At 45.6% G+C, this 17,839-nt stretch overlaps 1 protein-coding gene across 2 annotated transcripts in view; it reads right to left on the reverse strand.

Moving 5' to 3' along the window:
- The window catches only part of CACHD1 (cache domain containing 1), an 82,176-nt gene that overhangs the window by 48,819 nt on the left and 15,518 nt on the right, over positions 1 to 17,839 (reverse strand). For both annotated transcript variants that reach the window (XM_065737238.1, XM_065737247.1), the window contains exon 2: positions 6,780 to 6,842. In XM_065737238.1, the coding sequence (XP_065593310.1) occupies positions 6,780 to 6,842 (63 nt within the window). The remainder of the gene's footprint in view (positions 1 to 6,779; positions 6,843 to 17,839) is intronic.

Raw genomic sequence — 17,839 nt, forward strand, 5'->3', positions numbered from 1 at the left:
ATCTACACCCTGAATTCAGCCTGCAGATAGGAGCAATCTGCAGGCACAGGAGCCCAAACCTGAGAAGCCAATGAAGAGTTTAATGCCTGAACTGCACCCATCTAAAACCTCTCAGCAGCTCAGAGTCACTGTGTTACATCTATTAAATGGGATCCACCACTTCAGCTGCACACATTTCATCAACAAGGGAACCCAGCCTGCCCACACGGGAGTGGATGGAAGGATGGAGAGCCCTGAAAAATGCCACACTCCAACAGTGAGAAAATAAAAGCTACAGAATAAAAGCTGCAGCCTTAAATCAGCTTCTTTTTCTAAATAATAACAGTAATTAAACAATCTTCCATCCAAAATATCGCTGTTTTTTCTAGCACTCGTTCTGCCTCTTTGAAGTTTCTCAGAGCTGAACTGTATTGTGATGGATACATGTCCCACGCCACATTTACAGCAAAAACTGAGAAGTACAGAAACAAAACACAGAACAAATGACAAAACAATGGAGCATTTAAACACAAAATCATCCCAACAGAGTTACATACAGTATTTCAGAAGGTAAAATGGAAAACCATGCCCTGAATCAAGCACATCGGTGATGGCAGCTCATGTTCCTGAGGTACCCATGAGTGGGTACCACATCCTCCCACAGAAAGGCTCCAACTCACCCATTTTAATGCAGACTAAAATAAAACTGGATCCCTTGAGACTGACACCAAATGCCACCATCATCAGGCAAATTCTCAAAGTGCTCTTTGTTTTAAAAACAGAGGAAGAAAATCAAGGTTGCTCAGCACTCACTGTCTCCTTTTTCAGATCTCAATGTTTTCTCCCTAATTTTAAGGAGCCCAGTAGCAGGAACCAGGGGCTCCCACACAGTGCAGCCATTAGCTCTGTTTTCCCCTCTTTTCAGCAGCTGGTGAGCAGCCAGCACATTTCAGTTTGCAGGCAGGTTGGTCGGTAGCACCTGTTCCTATTACAGCAGCACCCATGGGTAATGCACTTCAGTTGTCACCGTCTCCACTGACAACCTTTCATCACAACATCAGTGAGTTTCCCTAATTTTCCCAGCGACGTTTTGCTCATTTGCATCTCTCCCTCGAGCTTTGTTAGAGCCCGGCTCCCCTCAAAGCTCCGCTGCTCTGAAGTCTCTCCCTCCTTTCAGAGAGCGCTGAGGAAAGCAGAGTTCCAAGGTTAGGTTTTATTTCTGGAGCTTGAAAGCAGAGTATTTTTTCTGTTACCAGGACTGTATATTAAAATATACATCAACGAGGCCGGCAGGCGTGGATGCCGGAGCACACTCCTCAGGAAGCACTGCTTACATGCTGAACAATTCAGTTGGTATTTTTATTTTAAACTCCTTTTGTCAACCAGCAGAATCTGGGACAAAATGCATCCATCGTGCCCTCTCCTGCTCTATCACAGCTTCGTGGTGCCGTGGATCCACAAGCTCTGATTCTGGGGGGAGATTTAACACGTGTATACCCAACCTTGGCTCTTGGAGAAGCCATTGCTTCTGCACAAGCTCAGAGCAGGGCCTTGTGACCCTCAGCAGGGACCTTCGAGTCACACACCATCGTTATCAACAGATTCAGACCATTCCTCTTACTCTCAGTGATGAAGGAAATACGGCCTTGACCATCCCACCAGGATTGCAGCACGACTTCCCCATGCACTTCTTCAAGGGGAGCAGCACTCATCTGAAGCTTTCCACTGTGCAGCCATTTTGGCAGGTCTTCTCAAGATCCACAGAAGGAAAAAGATTTCAAATGTGGCCCACAGCAAAATCAGGGCCACAATTCCTGTAAGTCACTCTGGAAATATGTCAAATGCTGTACATACTACCTTTTATCACAAGCCTCACAATTAATTGTCCTCAAATTCACATCTTGAGACCACATTGCAGCTCACAGCTAGGGAGACGTCGGTCTTAACACTAAAACCTTGTTTTTTCACATACAGATTTCCTCTGTCAATCTGTGTGTGTCAGCAAGGGCCACACCTTGAGTGACACGACACAAGCCTCCTGCTGGAAGGCCAGGAGACTGCTGTGGCTGTCCTCTAATTGTCCCTCGGCTCATTGACAGACAGTGATGTAATGCTTCCCCAACCTCAGAGTGGAAGAACCTCAGGAGGAGTCCCCAGCACTCTCACCAACAGCTTTACAAAGCCCACTCCCTCTTTTCTCTAATCAGTTGACAGAGTAAGAAATGGAATGGAAAAGATTGGAAAGGAAAGGATGTCTGGCTCTAAGGGACACTGGCATGGTAACTCCACATCTTTCCTGTGTTTCCAGAGGGAATGCTGATGTTCTCTGCAGATGCTCCTTTGGTAACACCATTCAAGTTATCACCTCAAACATCCATGAGAACCAGTCTGACCCATGTGAAAAAGCCTCAGCAGCTGTATCCCACCTGAGCACAGCTTCTGATTACTGTAGCTCAAACACAAACACGCTTCCCAGATTGTGCCCAAACACAGCAGCAACGTCAGTAATTTCTGTCCTGTAGGATATCAGACCAATGTAGGCCACTGGCCCAAGTTCTGATTCCAAGTTTCATTCCCTGGCCAAGTTTTTGAATGACGTGATTCAGCTTTTCAGGCTCTGAGGTATAAACATCATTTCTGAATGGCTGCTCTAAGAATGCTTTGCATTTCTCCTGAAGAGATTCCTGTGGCAGACATAACCCGCTCCACTCAACCTCAAGTCATTGATGATTTCAGCTTTCAGAGATGCATTTGTTAATTTTTTCTTTATATAAATGATTCATGAAAACAAACAAACCAAAAAAAAAAACCAACCTTCTGGTAAGCTGTTCGTATTAGAAAAAAATGTGTATCCATGTGAATTTTCATGTTTTGCCTTAAAATTCTGTACCTAACTTCCTAAATAACAGCCCGCAATTACTGACTAGCTCCTAACAGCTTGGCACATCGATTCTCCAGGTATTTCTATAGCTGGTAATTATGCTCTGGAGGAGCCAGCAGGAGAGTAAATGACAGTTTTCTAGCTTTAAGCATAGGACCTGCATGGAGAGTAAGCCCTGTAAAACAAGGTAAAACCTAATGATGAAAGACATCTCACTGCTTACACATTCATGTCCTATACATTAAAATCTTTCCCTTTGTCCCCATCCTTCCCAGCCTTCAAATCCAAGTGCCTACACTCCAGAACATTCCAGCAAGGTGATTCTCAACTGATCTATCTGTATTTCCAGCTGGCCATCTCAACTGAAGCAATTACAGGGATGCACGGGTGGATTTTGCAGAAGCAGAAGATGTGATCTTGAACTTCTGTGTGTGGGGATGCTGCCGGGGAGCTGCATGGCCCCCTGCTGCAGGACTCAGGGCAGGGCTGCTGCTGTCTGAGCTGTGCTGTGCCATTAGGAGCAGAAAGAACAAGGAAACACAGGCAGCATCAGGAGAATGCCTCAAAATGAAACAAACTGGCCAAACACGCAGCATTTCCTAGGTCGGTTTTAAACCTCGAGGTACTTCAGCCTAGCTCACAACCACCACGCAAAGTGATGTAAGCAATCCAGTTTTACATTGCAGTTTTACAAGACAGATGGCTGCAGCACCATCCCTGGATTCCAGCTCCAAGCTCTCCACACCACAGGGCCCACATGTCTCACGTGAGGCTGAACATGCACTGACTTCCCATAAACAACTAAGCAAGATTCCCTTCACTAAAACCAACTGCTCCCACCTTTTATAGTCAGTGCTTCACACCACTAAGATTTGCTTATTCTATCAGTTCTTCGATATCAAAATAATCTACAGGAAAGGTACTCCAGCTCTTCTGGGCAACTGTCATCCGATTGTTAATAACTTACTCAAAGAGAAAAAGGCTGTTACGTAGGATAGCAATCCTGAAGGGTAAGCAGCTTAAGACCCAAAGGTGAACCACTCCTTGTGTGGCATGGACAAAACCAAGTGCACTAAATCCTTCAGCCCGAAGGCCAACAGCTGTAGCTTTTCACTTTTCCCAACAAACTGAAAGTCATTATTTACGCAGTTTGGTATATAAAAAGCCAACTCACACACCAGCTCAGTGGTCTGCCTGCAAAAAGAAAAATCATCCCAGTTGACATAAAACCGTAATTAATTGCCTTCGGGTATCGGTTGCGAAGAAAATGTCAACGAATGACAAAAACAGGAATGAGCAATGGGGGATTTAAATTTGCTGACATTGGTTTGTGTTTGCTCAAGATGATCCCATTCCATGCACTACTCTTAGCTCATAAACCTCCAGCTACATTGCTTGTGATTCATTAGGGCCAGAAGACCTGGTTATTAATGAAGGAGAAGTGCTTCATTATTCCGCTATCCACTTCGCTGTTCAGCTTTTAACTGCCATAATTATGCTTCACCGGGGCCTCGTTTTTCTCCTCTGACAGCTCAGAATTCATCACACTACCCTCAGTGTTTGGACAGTTATTTCCATCTCCTTAAAGCAAATGTGTACATCTGTGACCGGGAAACAAGCGCTATCTTTCTCTAAGCGCAGAATCTATAGTCAAGACTTCAAAGACGTTTTAATTCGGTTTCTTGGTTTCCCAAAAACGCTTTTGGCTCTAAAGAGCCATCTGATACATATAATCTAGCCCACATGGCCCTTTTGTGGTGTGTGGACCACCCAGAAATACTTGTGAAAACCCTATCGCTGAATCAAAGCCAGCGAGCCCTTCTGCTCCGATGCTGAGATGCTTTCAGGCACATTTCTATAGCCATGCGGTGGTCCTGGTCCTGCACACCTGTGCAGGGAGCCTTGCTGTAGTGTCTGGCTCCAGCACCTGCTCAGCACAGCTCCTCTCTGCAGGCTGAAGGCTCTCGGCCCCACGTGCAGCAGCAATAGCACAGGGTTTTATCAAGCAGCAATCTTCTTGCATGGGATGCAAATTCAGGCATCCAAAAGCTGTATGCCTTCCACTCAGTTTGGGGTGAAAAAAAGCTTTTCTAAGTTTTTATTTAGTTCCACTTCTACAGCTAAATCGTGTGTACAGGATGGACTCCCACAGCTGTCTCCTGACTGACTGCAGCTAGGAAAAACTCCCGCAAAGCCAGCATTAGTTGAAGGGGTTGAGACACTATTATCCGCAGGGTCAAGCAATTGTTCATACCAGAATTAGGGTAATTTACTAGAATTAATGCTTCACTCCTGTTTCTTCCGCTGTTTCCCACACACATCTGTATCTCACCAACCAAAAATCTGACACAGACAGACCGAAGCAGCACCAAAGGTGAAGAACAAACAACATGCTTTAAACACAAACCTTACCACTCTTCTAATGACACACACAAGAGATTCACATTAAAATACATCTGGTGCCAATCTCGCAGTCTAACTTGAAGCCCACATCGTTACTCACATGGCCTTCCATTAACAAAGCTATCTGATAGCATTATTACACATCTCAGTTTAGCAGCAGCACAGGATAATGTTTCTGCATCAGATACTTGGTTTCTGTCTCGCAGAAGCCCTGCGTTGCTGGAAGTTTTCTTGCACTATTCCATTTTTTGGCAGACTAACTTAGTTTCCACGTGGATGATAATCCTATCAAAAGCCACCATGTTTGTTCTGAAAGAGAAGAGGACCTGAGCTCTGCTCCCCAGTTCAAACTCACCCAAAGCTTAAATACATTGCCCATACATTCAGAATCCCATATGATCCACTTCTGCTTTATCTTTCCTTGGGAAATGAAACAAAAAAAAAAACCAAGGAAAAAAAAAAGAACGTCTGATAGATTCACTATTTCACATCAAACATAAACTCACTGCTGTTGGATGACTGTCCTTAATGCACATGTGCACACATGATCCCTCCTGGACACACTCAAGAGCAGCTCATGCACACAGCAGACTACCTTCACTGCAAGAGAGCAACTCCTTTTTCCCCAGAGAAAACCCTGCTCTGAGGCACTTTCCTTCGTGCTGAACATTAAAACGGGCTTGACGGGGGTAGGAAGGTCAGGTTACTCGCAGAAGGCTGCACGAATGGGTCTGTGCTTGAACGGGAAGGAAAAGCCAGATCTTTGTTGCAGCCCCCAGGCAGCGCCTGTCACCGCTACCAAAATTCATCGGGCTCTGTGTGAAGGTGCAACTGTGAGAACAGTGAGTTGGCACCTTAATTAAATGAGATCTACCTGATCTGCCTTTGCATTTGGAAAAATGATAGTGGATAAATGTACTACAGTGAGCATTACAGCTCATACATTAAAGGATAAATCAGCTCAATATTCAGCTGAAGAGCTTTCTGCTTGCATTTTCGAATCTGATCCCAAAGGAGGAAAAAACACGTGAAACGACCACAAGAAGAAAACAAAACCCTAAACCACAATTGTTATGCATGAGGCTGTAGCTGCCCCATATTTACACAACACAACTGATACCATTTCCACAGTTACCAACAATATTAGTGTCTTCACCTTGAATGAAGACAATTTTAATAGAGAGCCTTCCAATGTGAAAAAGAGTCAATTAATGTGAGATGCTACACGAGGGCCCCAGCTCTGCCTTTGCTCTTTTGTTTCTAGGGGAAGGACCCACACAAAGCAGATGGAAAGCCCTTTCAAGGCAGCAGAAAACAGTCAAATCCACAGTCAGCTCACACAATGCACTTCCATTTACACTCTATTCTGTTTACTATCCTAGGTGCCATAAGTCAGGAAAACGGCTACAATAAGTTCAGACAGAACTGTAATTGCTAACTCTGCCTTTGCAAAACAAAGCAGTGCTTTCATCAGCACATGGTGCGCAGCAGCAGGCAGGCAGGAGGTCAGACTTACCTGCTGAACTTCACTTTCTCCATTCGATATTTTCTCTGTGTACATGAAGGAGTTGAATATCCTCTGCAAGAAAAATCAGAAAGGATACGTAAGAGACATTTTGTCTTAAAAGTCACGTTAAAGCAGCTTCAAGAGGCACATGTGCCAGGACATCTGTCAGAAACAGACTGCCTCACCTGGAAATCTCTAATGTGTGCTCCACCTAAGGAGTACCAAGTTCATCTATATCTGCCTCTGGATCTCTTCTGTTCTTACGTTTGAAGGCAAAAACATAATAGCTGTTTGTTTTTTTTCCCCAAGCATTTGTTAATTTACTAAGGTGGATGGGATATTTAGAACCATACACTAGAAACAGTGGGGAATAAATAAAACATTTTAAAATAAATCAATGGGATTTTCCTGTACCAGCCTGCAAGCAAGCTGGGATTTCACCAATGGATTCCACATTGATCTGCACAAAGTCAAACGCCCCAGCAAGAAGATTTGTAGGTACGGTTGCATCTCACAGAGGAGAGTGATTTGTAAAGGCCCCACTGAGCCCTTCCTTGATGTGCTAGGGGTGAAATTAACAAGAATTAGCTCTCTGAACGACTAGCAACAGCTGTGATTACTGAAGAAGCCTACATTTCCTCCAAACACGGTATAATCATTGGTCAGCAACTCCAAGGGCTTTCTTGATGCAGGTTTAGCTGGTTTCCTCCCAGCAGGGCCACATGCAGCCACAGCTGGCAGGGACAGCCTGCAGAGCCCTCTGCTGCACTTACCACCACCGCTTCCCCTTATCCCTCTCCCTCCTGGGGACTGCAGGAATTCCAGAAATTTCAGCTCTTAATTCCGAACCTGCACGTGGAAGGGCAGCAATAAATCTCCTCAGTTTACAAGTCTCAGGGAGCATAGGGGGGTGGGAGGGTAGGAAAGGCATCCACTCTTGAAAGCTGCCTGTATATTGAGACTTCCTCTTCTAGAGCTCTGTTTTAAGTTCTGCTTGGGTACTGTAACTATGAACATCTTTTTGTTTTGTTTTTTTTCTCCCTCATGAGATGAAAAGATAATTTAAACATCAGAAGAAAATACATTAAAGCGTGTCATTTTGATGCAAAATGTTTCAAATGAATTGAATTTTCCTCCCCGCACACCCTCTAGTCTGCAGACATCAAAAGGGGCGAGGAGGAAGCAGTCTGTCAGCTACCACCAGCAGGGCTCTGTGTCCTCAGCACGGAGCTGACCCAAAGCAGGGCTACGAGGGAAGGCTGTGCAGGGCAGCACATGTGGAGGAGCTGAGCTCTTTGGGTTTGTTCAGCCTAGAGCAAAGGAGACTGAGGGTAAACCTCATGGCGGCCCCACAGCTCAGGGGAGGGCTGGGGATGGGGGTGAGGGAAAGGCTGTGCCCCACGGTGCATAGGATGGCCCTGAGCTGCTGGAGCTCAGGGAATGCTGCAGCACTGCTCTGACACAGCACTGCAGGTTGGGTGCTGCTGTGTGGGGCTGCCCAGGACTTCCTTCGAAGCACGACAAGAACAATGCTAATTAACAACCTGTAGACGAAGTCAAAAGAACTCTGAGAGTCAATTGGCAGCAACACGACAAAGCAGCCCCAAAGCAGGCTGCACTGTGCTGCAGCTGGCACAACGCGTTAGCAGCTGTACTCAGCCCTCCCACCCCATGCTGTTCAATGGTGCCTGCCCCACAGATGGCTGCAGGCGAAGCTGTGCTCGCTCTGTCTGGACAAGCCACGTGTGCATGGCCTTGGACCACAACCAGCATCACTCCATACCAATTTCCAAGTTCCTACACACTTTTGAAAGCCATGCACTTTGCTTTCACGGCAGAGGGTGGAAGCATCCCAAGCTCTCCCCTGATCCCATGCAATGTGCTCCCTTCCCCAGGTTATCACCTCTCCTTGGGAAACAGCCTTTGTGTTCTCTAATGTCTCCCAACATAAGGTCTGCTCTTTGCATTAATTAAGCTTGTCAGCCCTCTTTAGTTCCTCAGCAGAGATTTTAAAGATTTGGGAACAGTTGTTTCACAGTCATGCTGCATTTCCACATGTGCCATAACACATCTGCATAGGCAAACACTGTATTTCAACCACTTAAATGGCTTGATTTCCTCGAGCATATCTCTGTGAACAGTTTTCACTTTACAAAATAGTACATCAAAACAAATCAAGTTTGGTTTTCCAATCTAAACTGTGAATTACATTGTAAAATGGTGTAAAACCCAGCACTTGGTGATGCCTTTGTGCTGCCCCAGCTTGCCCAGCACGGCAAGCCAGCTTTGCTGCACTCACTGCAACTGCTCCCACCACAAAGCACAAGCCTCCAATCACAGTGTTAAGGAGCAAACAAAACTGAAAACTTTTTCAAAACCTGCCTAAGTTTGAAATCATCTGCATTTTCCATACTTTGTTCTGAGAGAAAGCTCCAGAAGCGATGTGTCATTCCAGATTTGGCCCAGCCTAATTTACAACACTGGAAAGTCAGTATAAGCACTGTTTTTTTCCACGTCACTTCAATGTCTGAGGTGCTCAGAGGAAGCTCATGCTTGCCTGCTGGCTCAGAGCACTGCCTGCTGCTTCGCATCACTTGAGCTGCTCTTCATCCTCCTCTTCCTGCTCCAAGCACAGCACTCACGTCCCAGCCATGCACACAGAACCCTGAGGAAAAGTTATCCTTGCTGTCTGCAGGGACTGCTGCAGGACTTCCAGTGACCTGCAACAGCTCCAGGACGTGCAGACATCAGGAGAGCTGCACAGTGCGTTCCCATCAGCCGCTGAGGTTGACCACAGCCTGGATGGAGTCCTGAGAAAACCAGGTTTTGTCTTACAAATGCACATTTCAACACATTAGAGACTCCTGCTCCCCAAAGATCTTTAATTACCTGTCTGGTTCAAATTACTTGCAACTTCCCAGAAAATATTCCTCTGTGGCATCTGCATATCAGCTTTAATGACTTTGGCTGTAACCAAGTGCCTCTCGGTGCCACCAGCTGCCTCACTCTTAGCTGTTAACAGCAGGACAAGTATTGGATAAGCAAGATAAATCAGCACAGCAAGAGGCTCCAAGGGCAGGGTCTGCATGGGGATCCCTTAGGAAGGGAAGATTTGGGATGCTGCTTTTGTGATGCCTTTCACAGGTGCATCTGACAGTGATGAATGGGAGCACGTCCGCAGTCAGGGTCTCCTTCCAGAGAGCGGTCAGGTTTCCTACAGAGCCCCTAAGATAAGGGGCAGCTCAGGTTTGGCTCAGTGGTGGTTGCACCACAACTGGGCTCCAGGCGTTCTTATTCCCAGCCTGAAGCTGGAGGCAGTCAGCTTTGCATTTGGGAGATGACTCCAAACCGAGCTTAGAGTAAAAAGCCAAGTAGTGACTGACTTGTTCCCTCAGTTCCTTGAAATTAAAACCAACTCAGCAGCAAGGCACTGCAGCAGAAGGCACTTCAAAAGGCCACAACTCTTCTGTCAGCACCACATCTCAACAAACAAAAAGGCAGCCAGCCCCAAACCAGGATCCCAAGGGCAGCAGCCACGTCACTATTGTCTGACAAGATATAAGTCCATCTCCCTACCAACAGAAATAAAATGCTACAAGCTGAGAGCATCAAGAAAAGCAAACACGAGATTAGTAAAATACTCACTGAGCTGTGAATTATTTTGAAGTCTCTTATACTCCAAGATGTATTAAGGAAAAAAGAAGTTTAGGCAGATTTTGGGCATGCACTGCTGCTACCCATCCTTTTTGGATCGCGGCAGGATGACAAAATAACCACGTTAAAAAGGATAGAGAACAGCAGCAGCAAAATGTGCACGTGTCAAGTCAGAGTGGTGTTAACCCAGCAGGACTGCCGTGCTTCTCAACTTCAAGTAGCAGCCAGCCAGGGTCTGCTCCTTATTTTAAAGGCTAACATTTTAAAGTGAGCAAACAAACACGTAGCGAATCCTTTTGATGGTGAGACTCACAGAGGTGGATTGTTCCGAGGGAAACCTGTGGCTTCTTCCTGCAGTTTGTTTTTGCAGTGTCTGAAGCCGTATCGCATTCTGTTTTGTTACCATGTTCTAAAACTGAGAAGCATTAACTAGTGGGTTCCCACAAGACCAAGGACATGCTTTGTGTTTTCCTCCAAGAAATTACACATATATGTATAATTTCATACATATATATAAGAAAAAAATCTTATATATATATATATATATATATATATACACACACACACACTTCTTGTGTGTATATATTTACACAAAGCAAAAGGGAAACTCAAACGAGAGCAATGCTGCCAGCAGCACAGTGTTACAGCCCCCACTCAACCCAGCTCAGCACCCAAAGGCACATCCCCACATTCTCTTTGGGTGGCTTTCCAACAGGAACAAGTTTGCAGGCAGGGTTTAACCAAGGGATGCTTTTCTGCTGCACTGCTCATCAAGCAGAACCAGAGTCCTTCTTAGACAGGAAGACAAAGGAATGAGATGCAGTGCTCAGAGATGAGCTGGGATTGGTGCCTGCCCTGAAACCAGAGCTCCATGAGCAGAGCAGCACCTTGAAATAAGAAATAAGACATACAGTCCCGCATAGCCTGGGAATCCTGCCATCCATCTACTGCCATCTACTTAAAACTTCCTTCTCCAGTTTCACAGAACAATAGTGCAGGGGCTGGAAGGGACCTGCAGAGCTCACCGAGTCCAACCCCCTGCCAAAGCAGCTCCCAGCCCAGGGTGCACAGCTCGGCGTCCAGGCGGGGCTGGGACGTCTGCACAGAAGGAGACCCCACCGCCTCTGTGTGCAGCTCCAGTGCTCCGTCACTGCACTGGGAAGTTTTGTTGTTGCCCTCAGACCACCTTCCTGGTCCTCTCCCAGGAGCTCTGTCCTGATGCAGGTGAACTTTGTGCCCCTCTACGCATGCCTATTAGGAAGCAGATCTGCAGGGATTCACTGCAGTGTTTTCATTGCTGTTCAGTAACCAGATTCATAGGGAAAGCAACCACAACACATCTGCAGTAGCATCCAGGTCTTGATTTTGACTGGCAGATAAGAAGGAGCCATGGCTTGAACAAGTTTTGGTTCTTATCACCAACAACCCTGGTGAAATGCTTTTCATATGTGACTAAGTGGGATTCAAACAAGGTTTGATCACTCCCTTGAAGAGGACAGCCAGTGGCAAAGTGCTCTGCTCCAGTCCCACCATGCAGCAGGCACGCAGGGCACAGCTGAGATACTGAGACCTCCTTTCATCTGCTTGCTCTCACGAACACCCACATTAGGTTTCAGACAAAACTTTGGGCAATTGATATGGCAAACGATTACAGAATTATGACAAGGTACACCTGGCTGTTCCCAAGCAGGCATCCAGGGGTCTGTATCTGACAATGGCACTTGGATACCGTATGGAAACCCACTCCTGTTCACATCATTCTTGCTCAGTGCAGGAACAATATTTGCTCCTGAGCCACTGTATGCAGCTTGCTCGGGGTGACTCTGAATGTTGTTAGTAGGCAAATCATTCTACACTTGCTGGTACATTGCTAAAACACATCAGCATCCTTTGGCAGCTGCATTTAAATGACTGTGCATATTTTATGTATCTGTTTTACAGAAGACTACTTGGAACAGGCAGAAATATGCGGAAGAAGTTCGCTTGTGAGAAAAAGCTCAGATGATCAAACACAGCTTTTCCGTAAGCAAACTGGACTGAACCTCCTGGCATTCGTGACACAAGCCTATGTGCATTGCAGATTCATTAAGGTATGAAAATTGGGCAAGTGACTCAACGCATTTTCACCAGCTCTCCATTCACAAACCAAGCTACCATCATCTCCCACTGTACCTCCTTGCACTGCAACAAAACCTGCCACGCACAAATCATGCATCGGGCAACAGAAGAACCAGCAGTCAGCTTTGATCACAATTCTGAGGATAGAAAGCATCACACACAGCATTTATCAGGTAGTATTTACCTACTACCTATGGGCTGTGGGAGGTAAAGGCGTTCTGGATAGTTCCAAGAGCTGTGTTCAGAAGTGGAGGCGGTGAATACGCACAACACTGCGTGGAAACAGTCACACTGAGCACAGCTCTTAGGAACATGTTTCCTTGGAAAACTCCAGGCGTATACAATGAGAGAAAACTACGGAAAACTGAGTAACTGCCAAAAATGCAATCAGGACCAGCAGAATTTTCCCTCTTCTTTTTCAAGGGACCAAAGAGGGAGGAAAAGAGTGAGAGGGGGGAAAAGACCCCAGGAAAATCGGTTCCACATGTTAAAAAGATTATTCATTTAGCCAATGTAACTTTAGTCAAGTTATACTCATGGCAATGTCTATCACAGAATTTCAGAAAAAGGAAAGTTATGCTACTCAACCTGAAAATACAAAGCAGATGGTCTCCTCAGTAAGATCTGTTCTTTTTCTCCCCATGCTTATCCCTCATGCTGGCTTTTAGGACGTGAATCTTAAAATATCAATATGGATTTCTTTGTACTCCCAGTATATTTACCACAGGTTAATTGTTTATAATCAAATGTACTTGAAATTATCAGAGCAACTCGTAGCAAAGCAAACGTAGTTAAACACTGAATCTGAGTTTTCAGTTTCGCTGCCTGAGAGCTGAAGGAGACCCACAGCCACCGTAGCTCTGTCATCACTCTGTCTCTGAATGGCACCGTGCCTCACTGCCACCTCAGGGAGAGAGGCAACAACTGAAAAGGACAGGGGCTGCTATCTTGGTCAGCATGAGTAGCCAAAAGAAATCTGAATGATCCCCAGGATGAGGACCTGCCCAGGTGCCATCCATCCCATGCAGGCTGGGACAGCCCAATGCTGATACAGGTGAGTAGGTTGCCATCTCACTTGCCTTTGCTACACGTGCATGGCATCAAGGTGCAGCACTGTAACACAGCTCTAATAATTACTCTGCAGGTAAAAGTAACAAACAATGGCACTCAGCAGCACTTAACTTTGAGTCCTTCCTGATTAATGTGCATTTTCCAGCTCACTGCATTTTGTCAGTGCTCCTAAGCCGACAGAAATATCTCCTTGGCGTCATCTCTTACTCATCCTTGAAAAGATCTGCTACTTCTTAGGCAGTGTTTGGAATTTGGCTCCACGTTGTACCCACCACTCAAATAATAGCACTGAATTACCTCTAGGCCAATCCATCAGAATTATAAAACACAGCTCCAGTTTGTCATCCTCCCTCCCAGAGCCAGTCCCACTCACCCAGAACCACCTTCCTCTCGGGGGAACAAACTCCAGCATTTGCCAGGAACAAAATTAAACCGAAACCTCTTCCAGTGGGGAGAATTTGGGGTTTCGTTTTCTGGTTTGTGTTTAAGCTTGTGCAATAATGACTGACTGAAAATAGCGCAGCAGACTGATACATGTAAACATGCAACCCTATAGCCAAAAGAGTTAAATATCATTTCAGTATAATTATCATGCTTGTTCAATTTGGTTGGGAACTCAGTATACAGAACATGTATCCGTTTATGTAACATTCCAGCCAGGATTGTGCAACTGTATGGTGAAGTCAAGAGGAAAAAAATAAGGGGGGGGGGGGGGAGCCCTGGGAGCACACTGATTTTTTCACTGATCCATTTAACACAATCAAGGCAGAAACCATTCTGCTTTGTTTGGACACAGAAAAATTCAGGCTAGAGAAACATACTAAAAAGATCTACTCAAATCAGGAAAAAAAAATCCCAAACTGACAAGCTTAAACATAGGAATTTACGGATCATAAATCATCACACTGAACTTCCGTGCATAAAATGAATGGGCTGACGCGAACGTAATTACAGAACTGTTTTCTTTAAATGTCCAGGAGTATCATTTTTCAGGATCTCTCAGCAAGAGCCATCAACACACATAGCAAACACCCTGATAACAGCCTGCCCCTGTGACTGCCACTGATCAGAGCCTCCACATCGCCTCTGTTCTGAAATCCATGAGCTTCACAACTTGAAAATGCACTCCACATCCAGTCCTCAGCTGCTCCCGAGCAAGGCACCAACACCTTCACCAAGAGAAAAGTCATTTATCAGTAGGACCTGAAACTGACTGCAAGTCATCTGCTGTCTGAGTCAGCAGCCTAAGAGAAAGCAGAATGTTGATTCATAAGAGTTAAGATCATCTATTTCTACATCTCCTCTGTGCTGTCTGCCTTTGATGTAATGTGTGCGTTTCCTCGTTTCGAGAAGAAGGGAATGGGAGGAATTCTTTGTCCCAAGAATTTCTCGATTCACTTTTACAAGGAGTTAAAAATTAAACTCAAGGAGATAAACACTTTGCATTACCTTCATTATCTTCACCAATCTCTCTAACCTGGACATCAAGCTGTTCTCAAATGGCTGTTACACTCCCTCTGGGTCCGTGCGTGCAGCTCTGTGGTGTGAGCTGACCTGGACACGCTGTAGGAAGTTTGTCCTAAGCAAACTCCAGCTGCTCCCACGTGGATGGATCTGGCAAGCCTGCTCTCCTAGACACTGCAGCTGGAAAATGGTGTTCCTGGCAGAGATGTGCAGGACAGCAAATGCATTAAATAGAAAACCAAAATCTTCCAGACTAATGTTAACAGATTTTACAGGTTAGAAAGAAAGAATCACTGCAGGAGCAGTAAATATTAACAGTTAATATTCCACTTATAGACAGAGCCTCTGGAAATAGTTCCCAATCCAATATTACCCAGTTTATGTCACGGCTGGAAGAGCAAAACAGACGTATTTGGCCAAAAATGGAGAGTGGAAGCAGCATTTGGGGCAGAGGCAGCCAGGCCTGCGTGCAGGGAGAGGCAGCACTCGTTATGCTTGGTCTGGGTGGTACCTCCAGCCATGCAGACCCCAACATCCCGACTGGCCGTGTCCTGGGCAGCCCTGGCCCAGCTCAGCCACACTCAGTGCCAGTCCTACAGCTGGGACCACTGCGACAATAAACAGAAGTGGATAAATCACTGGACTTTTTACAAAAGCAGAAGAAGCTTAGCTTAGTTTTTGCTCTCATGGCACTTGAACTCCCTTCTCCCATCCTCTCTGTCAGCTTCAGGAAACAGTTTCCAATTTGTTTTGCTAATGCAAACAGAACTGCCCATCAGGTAGCCCTGGGAACATCCTACTTCTCTTGCTTCCAGTGAGCTCAGGGAGCAAGGACACTAGCAGACCATTTATCCGACAATTCCTCTTCATGAAGCTGAAGGCCATCAGATGTTATCAACAAGTCTGAACAGACCTACAGCAGAAGCAAACACTGTGTATTGGAGCCCCAGAAACAAGGTACAGATGCAAAGGAGGAGGTGGAACTGAGGATTTCCCAGGGAATCCCAGCAATCCATCGTCCCCAGGACCACTCCTCCCTCCTTTCAGAGCTGCAGTCAAGCATGAGTCACTGCTGCATGGAACAAAACCTCGCAGGAGTGCTGAGGGTTCACCATTCTTCCTTGTGTTTAACTTATCTCAGAGCACAGGAGGAGGTCGAGCAACTTGCAGAAAACAAATACAATCTTTGGGAAAGAGCAGAGCCATTAGATGTTATCTGCTCGCAGAAAAATTAAAAATTGAGACCAAGGAGAGGCTCATGAATTGAATTCCTGCAGCACTTCAAAGCAATACGTGCATGAATGCAAGCATTTATTCTTCTAATTAAAAAAGAAAAAAAGGCAAGTAAAAAGCAAGGCATCATTTACATGAAAGGGGGGGGGAGAAAAAAAAAAAGGAACAACAAACAAAAACTCCAGTGTTAATCAAGAGCAGAACAGATTCCAACCCAGAAACGGGAGAGAAAGCTCAGTATTTAATGAGGGAAAGTGCAGCAGAAGAGGAGGACTTGCCTCAGCCTTCTGCAGCACAACCTCACTGGAGCCAAATCTCAAGCCAAGCCATCCCATGGCAATTTCTACACCCAGCTTCTGGGAGCAAAAAGCACCAGCTGCATTGCAAAGCACAGTCCTTTATCTCACATCACATCACATTGTTTGGGATGCCCAGCAGGCTGCAAGCAGGACACCGACCACAGACACGCCGGAGATGGAGCCGAACCACCCCACTAATGGAGCTGCAGGGAAAGGCACGGGGCTGAGGAGCTGCTCCCTGCCCAGGCCACGGCCTGCTGGGCACCAGCAGAAGGAGCTCGTTCATATTCTGTCTTTTAATGGCTTCATTTTGCTTTCACTAACGAAGTCTGCCTAGTAAGAAAGGAGAGGGATGGACACATTCTTTTCCACTTCTGTGCTGGGCCTCCCTGAAGCAGACATACAACATGCTGTCCGTGTGTCCGCTTCTTCACTGAAAAGAAGCATCAGGAAGTTCAAGTTTGTTGGACAGCACTCAGGTCTGTGCTATCCGTGGAGGGGCAGTCATTTCGGTCAGACAGATTCCATGATTCAACATTCTGCTCCAAGCTTTTGTAGCTATTAGATTGGTTTCTACAACTGCCTGACATTTTGTTAGTGCTTACACGGGGCTTCAAAACACAGAAACAAGTTAGTTTGCTTTTCTTGTCAACACTGTACTTCAAGGAAAGAAGACTACGTGGTGTAAAAGGCTTATGGAAAATGACTCAAAACAAAAGCAGAAGATTAGAGTTCCCAGTAATTGTGGGAATATCTGCAAACCAGTATTAACAGCTTAAGTAAATAAAAGAAATGCACCACATGAAATCAACTTTGTCACACAAAGGGGAATAGCCTACAGTACTTCATAACTGAAAATATCCTTTTTAGAAGGCCAGGATGATTATTTTTGCTGGAATTATTATGAAAGCACTTATCTTTCAAACGCTCAGTAGCAAGAAGTTATGATGAAAAGAAATGTGGAAATCAAGAGCATGCACTTCTGAAGAACTGATGAGCACTGCTGAGATGAAAAGTACCTGAATTATTTGCATGTTTGAAAACAAATGCTATAAATTAGCTGCTGGAATCTGTGAAGTTTGCTTCTGGGGATGCAGGAAGATGTACATCCCACCAACCACCTCCAGCTGCAGCGTTTTCCCATCGCTCCGCACCCACTGAGGCAGAGGTTTCCATCTGTGTGGTTAGCAGAAGTTTTTAAAGGACTGTATCAATACTCAGTGTGCTCAC

This window comes from Cyrtonyx montezumae, unplaced genomic scaffold, assembly GCF_038088225.1.
Source record: "Cyrtonyx montezumae isolate F1298 unplaced genomic scaffold, pur_monq_1.0 scaffold_1, whole genome shotgun sequence".
In the NCBI taxonomy this organism is placed as follows: domain Eukaryota; kingdom Metazoa; phylum Chordata; class Aves; order Galliformes; family Odontophoridae; genus Cyrtonyx; species Cyrtonyx montezumae.